At 40.2% G+C, this 7,467-nt stretch overlaps 1 protein-coding gene across 2 annotated transcripts in view; it reads right to left on the bottom strand.

Annotated features, from left to right (window-relative positions):
• HEPHL1 (hephaestin like 1) overlaps positions 1-464 on the bottom strand; it is a 53,782-nt gene extending 53,318 nt beyond the window's left edge. The window contains exon 1 of one of the 2 annotated variants that reach the window (XM_072402630.1): positions 226-464. In XM_072402630.1, coding sequence (XP_072258731.1) covers positions 226-410 — 185 coding nt within the window. In that variant the 5' untranslated portion in view covers positions 411-464. The remainder of the gene's footprint in view (positions 1-225) is intronic. The other variant, XM_072402638.1, reaches the window with a different exon arrangement.
• Positions 465-7,467: the final 7,003 nt, after the last annotated feature.

Here is a 7,467-nt window from a genome sequence, read left to right as displayed (position 1 = left end):
AATAAATGCTTTAAACGCTTGCAGAGAATAAAATAGCTGATGTATATTATTACTAATAGATTATTTCATTTCTTGCTTTACCTTTTAGAAGGTAGTGTTAGTGTTTTGACTCAACATATCCAAAAAACTCAGAGCTCATACCTTTGTTTGCTGTGCACACAAGTAATACAATACCGGTCCCGTAACCCCCCAAGGTGACAGATGGCATGCACACACAGGACTTACTTGTCTATGGATATGTTCTGTCCAGTGATGAGATTTTTCCCAGAAGGGGCATAGTCCCATTCTTCCTCCACAATGCCAATGTAGTAGGTTCTTGTGAGGGACTCTACCTGTCCTAACAAAGGCAGCAGAAGCAGGATGTGTGTAGTCAGAACAGGAGGCATTGTGTTCCTTTCAGCAGCATTCATAGAATGATAGGAGAAAAGCTCTTGGAGAAAGACTTTACTGACAAAGGGCACTCCCCCTAGCAAGCAGAGGCGGCTCTGGACACAGGAGGAACTGTGCTGCAGGACTGGGGAGAGAGCCAGACTCACTCATCCCCATGGTGACCACTGACACCATCAGTCCAGGAAAGATGATCTGCCAGCGCCAACACTTACTGGCACCATGGGCATTCCTGAATAACAAATAGGAGGGTCAAAGTGTGTGTTTATCACACTGCACAATGTGCTCTATTTATGCCTTATTTTTATGATTTGTTTTTATTGCAGTGCATATGTTAATAAAACTTTTTTTGCTGTTTGTGTCCTGCTGAGTTTTTATTTCACTTTAAGCAGGGGTGTAAGGGGCGGGCACATGTGGGCATGCCGTGCCCTCACTGGAAGGAGGCACTTACATAACAATGATGTGCATGTGCACTCGCCATGGATAGTACCGTGCCCTCTCTTTTTTTTTTTACGACTACGCCGCTGACTCTATGTCTTGAAGATGCGACATGAAGTCAGAAGGTGTTCCAAGGAATGATGTTTACAGGCATTGCGTGCGTTTGTGCGCTGCATTGCTGATCATCATTTTGGGAACCACAAAAATATCTTAGGTTAAGTTCAGATCTGTCAAGCTATCCCAAACAACGCCTGGTGGCTGGCACCCCACTATGTACTCGCACCACAGCTCTGGTTCTGAAAGAACCAACATCTCCTGATCCTACAGTGGGCAGCGCAGCAGTACTGAACCATTAACTGCTGCCTATATTCATTCTCTATGGGGCTGCCAAAGGTAGAAGCCACCAATCCAGGCATGGCTGCATTCATTGATCAGCTCAGTGTGCATTCCCCAGCATTGGAGGTTATAAATGGGGACAAGTCTCCCCATTCAAAACCTCTAGTCCTCTCTGAATGGCTGAGGAAAGGAAAATCAGAGAGCACTAGAGGTTTTGAATGGGGCGACTTGCCCCCATTTAACCTCTAGTGCCGGGGATCGCACACAGAATTCCCAGGCTGCATGAATGAATGCAGCCCTGGAAATCCACCACGATGCCCGGTCACTAGAGGTTATTAATATTATTATTATTATCAATAATTAACAGGATTTATATAGCACCAACATATTACGCATCGCTGTACATTAAATAGGGGTTGCAAATGACAAACTAATACAGACATGTTTTAATGTTTGAGGTTCGTGTTAATTAGGTTTGTGTTAATAATCCTCTAGTGCCCTGGAAATCCACTGCATTGCCCGGACACTAGAGATTAATTAAGAGGAGATCGCACACAGGAGGATTCCAGGGCTGCCTTTATTCATGTTCCTAAATTGCTTTTACAAAATCCTCTTGTACTGATTTCCTGGAACTTCCGATGAGTCCACAAAATCAGTTCACCAAATTTTCACGGACCCAACGCAAGTTCGAGAAAATTTTTTATGCAAGAGGCATTCTCGCTCATCCCTATTCAGGATCTTCAGCTTGATTGACCAGACTAGAATAATGTAACCCCTGTGCATGCACATGGGAGTTTATTTTTTCCATGATTATAATCCCACTACTAACACTGCTGCTTATAGTATTAACCTTTACCAAACGGTATTTCTTTTTTTTACAAGGGTTTCCCTGAGACATTAATAAAAAATACATTTGAATTTCAATGGTTATACACCAGGGTAAAACACCCTAATATTAAGCTGGACCACCTTTAGCTTTGCACACATTTGTAGTGGTATAATTTCAAAAACTTTTTCACACAGTCCAAAAGCAGATCATCTTTATTATATAAAGCTAAGAGAAATGTCTCCCATGATGTCACGTTTCTGCAAATCCTCAACCTAATCGTAACATTGTTCAGTATCCGAAACTGAGCGAATTAATCTGAATACATCTAATTGCATTAAATAACAATATAAATAAAACAGCATACAGTTTCTATAAAAATGTTTAAATGTTTTGAAAAAAAGAAAATGAAGACCTGTGAAGTCAGATAATGCATTTACCTCATTCATGCTAGAAATAAAAACTAGGTTCCAAAAGATTTCTTACATATGGTAGATGTCCACATACCAATAATTTAAACCCAGTGACATCCTAGTTTAAAGATCCCAAAATACACAAAGATGTCAAAGGTCACCCCCACAATAGGAACCCACCACCTTCTCAACACAATTATTAGAAAAAGATGTCATGTGATCCTCATGGATACTCCAAAAGTATTTGGACACACACTTGTACATCTATTGGGTTAAAGTGGAAATACTCTGTAATACTACTTATGGTACTCAAAAGCTTTTATTGGTGCTGTTTATTGCACAAGTAAGGACTGTTCCAGAAAAGAAGAATGCCGTTTGTACATTCTCCCCATGTTTGTGTGGGTTTCCTCCCACATTCAAAAACATCCCAGTAAGGTAATTTGCTTATCCCTATAAAGTGGCCCTAGGTTGTGTTAATAACTATAATAGGGACATTAGATTGTGAACCCCTCTGAGGGACAGTCAGAGGCATGACTATAGAATTTGTAAAGAGCGGTGTAATATGTCACCGCTATATAAATAGAAGATAACAAAAACATATTATAAAGATTACCATATATTGTACAAATTGTATGTTCCTTAAAGTGGACTATCCTCAAAAAAAATGACACTTACCTTTACTGGTGGAAAGCCGTCGTTCCCCCTGCCATCCTAGACGAGCCCAGCACCGTCCCTTCTCTCTTTTTGGTCCTGCCACAGGTTTGACTCCGGGTGCCGCCATCTTCTTCCTATTCTTCCAGGTTCTTCTCCCTAAGTCCCCTGATCTCACACTGCACATGATTAAGCGAGTTCAGAAGGAGCAGCCCACAGCCTCATGGAATACCTGACTTAAGTGATGATGATTTTTCCGCTTTTAATCAAGCAGATGAATACGGTAAATTATAGACAAAAAACAAAATTCCATATAAATGTGAAAAATGTATATAAACCACAAAAAGAGACATTTATCCCATATATTAGCAGCACAATTACACACAAATCAGGCTGTCAGTCAATACAATGGAATTCTTTATATTTTTGACCCGTGTGCCTGGAATTCTGTATAGACAACTGCAACAGATTTGCATAGACAGCTTTATCACTGAAGATGAAACAGCATTTTCCTCCAAACAGAGGGACAATTAAGAAGTAGTCAGGGTGAGGTTTCGCTTTGTGCTTTAGAGCAGCTGAGGGAGATATTTATTGTGACTAAAGCTGTAATCATGTAGTAAATCAATGGCGTAATCTGTCCCACTGCCCTTGTCCCAATGACTTGCTGTGTCAGAGAATTGATAATTGTGGCGTTTTTTTTTTAAGTAAAGTCCACTGGGTGAGTATGCTTCTTTGATAATATTCTTTTATTTGTTTAAAACTTACTAGCAAAGACTTCTTTAAACCCACCTCTTAGATTGTAAGCTCTTCTGGGCAAGGTCCTTTCCCTATCTTGTGTCACTGTATCTGTCTGTTTTTTGCAACCCCTATGGCCGGTATTCCAACCCACAGTGCTATATACATACTTTATAATAATAATATTAATATTAATATTAATATTATTAAAGTGAAGCTTTTACAAGTAAACTTAAAATACTGTAGCACTCACATCAGTACAATCAGCCATTTGTACCCAGATTTTCCAAGTTGGCGTGACCTCAAAAAACTCCTACAGCCTCATGAAATTGTCTTTTTGTAGTTTCATTGTAAAATTCCAACGCACACAGGTGAGACATGAAGGGTGCACTATAAAGGTCAGCCCAACTCTACCATGCAAAGTACCAATAGAATTGGCAAAAGCAAACATGTCCAAAGCAGGGCAAGATTTACCCTAAGGTACTTGTTTCACAAAAAGGAGCCCCTGTGGGATACTATGCTCCAAGGGGAACTAAAGTTCCACTTTTAAAAAAATGGGACCGGGCAGGGCTTTATTGCAGAAAGTGACAGGTGATATACCTTCTGCAATAAGCATTCTTACCTGCCTGATCATCATTCTCTATTGTCAAAGAGAAAACTGGGATGCACCATGAATGTGACCTGCAGATACTGGGACTAGATATATTCATCTAAAGTTACATCATTCCGGCCCAGCCATTCACGATGGCCCAAGATCGAAAGAAGGTAGAGAAGAAGGGAAAAGGTGGTCGTATCTGCAACAAAACAAGGACAGGTAAGCATACACAGGGTTTAGTTCCTCAATAAGTTTTGGAAATTCCAGCCTCAGCCTAATAGGTCCATTGAGGCATTTGGACCTGATTCCTCACCCTAATGGTATGCCATGGCACCAGGACTACCCCAGCACTCAGTTCTCCGATATTTAAACATTTAAAAGCTACCTGCCCAAGAAAACCCAAAATCCATAGTCAAAAGGCCACAAAATAATTGCAGCAGAGCAGCAATTCCTTGTAACCTACAGGTACCATCTATGCAGCACAGGCATCCAACCATCACTCTCCAAAGTACCAAAACCATGTAGAAATCCCTTAATGTCTAAAATGGCCCTGTCTCATTAGGAAGTGACCATACACAGTACAATACACAGTACAATACACAGTGGTTGAATAAATAAAGGGATATAGGCTGCTCACATAGCAAATACCCTAAGATTAGTAAATGAGATGGCCAATTGTTTCACTGTAAGACACTAAACAAATGAACAATAATGTACCTACTATTGGTGTAAAATAAAGCCACTGGACAAAAGGCTTTTTGCTTTGTCCTAGCATTAGACAACTTATCCCTATGTTGATGGGGTGAATTAATTCTACTATTTCTGTGTTAACACGAGTATGAATGGAAACTAAACTAAAACCGAAAAACTATAGAAAAACCTAATGGCCTTAGCACCCCGGTTCCATTTATCACTCTGTTCTTTCTATTATCTTAACAACATGACACAGCAAAAACACGATACGCTGCAGCGATTTTTCTGCTGACTAATCTTCCTAATGCGTTTTGACACATCACCATGCATGAATCACACAATACAAAGGCCTTCCTGCTATGCGTTTTATAACTGCTCACATTGGAAGCATCTTGGGAAATCCTTCTATAGAATCAGCCTTATTGACCCTTTGGAACATGGTTTTGAGCAGACAAAGTGTGAAATATTGCTCTGTGTTTTGGGTGTGGCACAAATAACCAGATTCATTAACTTACTAGTTCATAGAAAATGGACTATTAGTCATCCTAAAGTCATCTTGTTTAATGATAATGAAGGGGCTTGACGATTCCTTGATGCTAAGAAACCACTTTATAAAAAGTCCATGTGTTTTAGAGTAATTTTTCCAGGTGAAAGGTGCCAAACAGAACTTAATGTGGAATTTAACTTCTGCTTTCAAAATTAGTAACCAGGGCGGGATTTACCGCAGAAATGAGCAGGTAATGTTCCTCCTGCAATAAAACATATTTCCCCGCCTGATCGCTGTTCTCTCCTGTCAATTAATGCTGAGCTGCCCATGGATGCATTGACAGTGCATGTGCAGCTCACCGCAGGAAGTAGGGATACCTAGCACATCCTTGCTTCCCCTGCAGCTGCCCAGACTGAATGAATGTCATACCAGCTTGGCAAATCAAGATGGTGAAAGAACTGGAACAGGTGAGTGTATTTAAAAAATATTGATCAGTCAAGTTTGGGTATTTTATTTCAGAAGGAACATCACCATCCTTGGTACCCCACACCTGGCTAATTGCACATTTTTGAAAAAAGGGTTTGGTTCCACTTTAATAACATTGAAACCCAACACAGATCTGATATAGCCCCACTGTTTCCCACCAGAAGAGTTTTGCCATCTACCTAGAGATAATACTGATTCATAAGCCCCTTATCTACACATGTATCATCTGACCATAACGTTCAGACACCTAAATGTTGCAAACCAACAATCTATAATTTAGAAGAAAAAAATTATTATAAACAGTATTTATATACTGTTTAATAGCTTCTTACGCAGAGCTGTACATTAAATAGGGGTTTCAAATGACAGACAGATACAGACAGTGACACAGGAGGACTTATGAGATGTTATCAAAAAGAAAGATGGTTAGAGTGGACCTCTTTCCATTTTGTCTTTCCTCTTTTTCATTTTTGGGTTTATTGGGTATGGATGGTATCGGATAGGAGTCAACACTCTATACGTTTAATGGTAATATTCTTAATTGCACTTATCCATATGTTTACTATTGATAGTTTTAGGGACTTTATTTTGTTTATTATTATTATTAATAATAAACAGACGCTGTACATTAAATAGTTTATTTTGGGTTTTCCATCATTACTGTGCTGCAGGGGTGGACATGCCCACTACACGAGGGTCCTGGACACTACTCACCCAGAAGAGGCCCGCACAGCCTTCTACCCTTAATGTCCAGTTTGACAGATGCTAACTTAAAAGCCCACAGAAAGCCAACATTGCTTAGCTGAGGCTTTCCTTACTAGAGTGCTTTGAAACCATGGAGTTTCACCTTCAGAGATGCCCCGGGGATCGCACACTGTTCTCTATGAATGCAGCCACGGCCACATTCATTGAGAAGATCCCCGGGCACTAGAGGTTAATTAACCTCTAGTGCCCTGGGGATCGCAAACAGGAATCCTGGGAATCCTCCTGTTATAATTTCCTCAATCTTCCCATGGTTTCACGAAATCGGTTTGCAGAAATTTCACAGAACCATTGGAAGTCGCAATGGATTATCGAAGCTGCAATCATTCTTGCAGCACCAGAGGTTAAATGGGGACAAGTATTTCCATTCAAAACCTCTAGTGCTCCCTGATTGGCTGAGGAAAGATTTTCTCAGCCAATCAGAGATCACTAGAGGTTTTGAATGGGGAAACTTGTAACCCATTTAACCTCTAGTACCGATCACACACTATGCAGTCGGTGCTTTTTTCTTTTCTTTTTTTTTTTTTTTTTTTTTTAAATTCGAGCTCGATCGGCGAATTTACACCAGCCATTCCCGCTTACAATTTCGGTAAGCTGAATGGACGAATTTGATGAATTTTAAAAACTAGCTTGCTCATCCCTACTCCCTTACCACTTC

Source organism: Pyxicephalus adspersus, chromosome 1 (genome assembly GCF_032062135.1).
Source record: "Pyxicephalus adspersus chromosome 1, UCB_Pads_2.0, whole genome shotgun sequence".
In the NCBI taxonomy this organism is placed as follows: Eukaryota; Metazoa; Chordata; class Amphibia; order Anura; family Pyxicephalidae; genus Pyxicephalus; species Pyxicephalus adspersus.
This window is presented reverse-complemented; position numbering and strand designations above follow the sequence as displayed.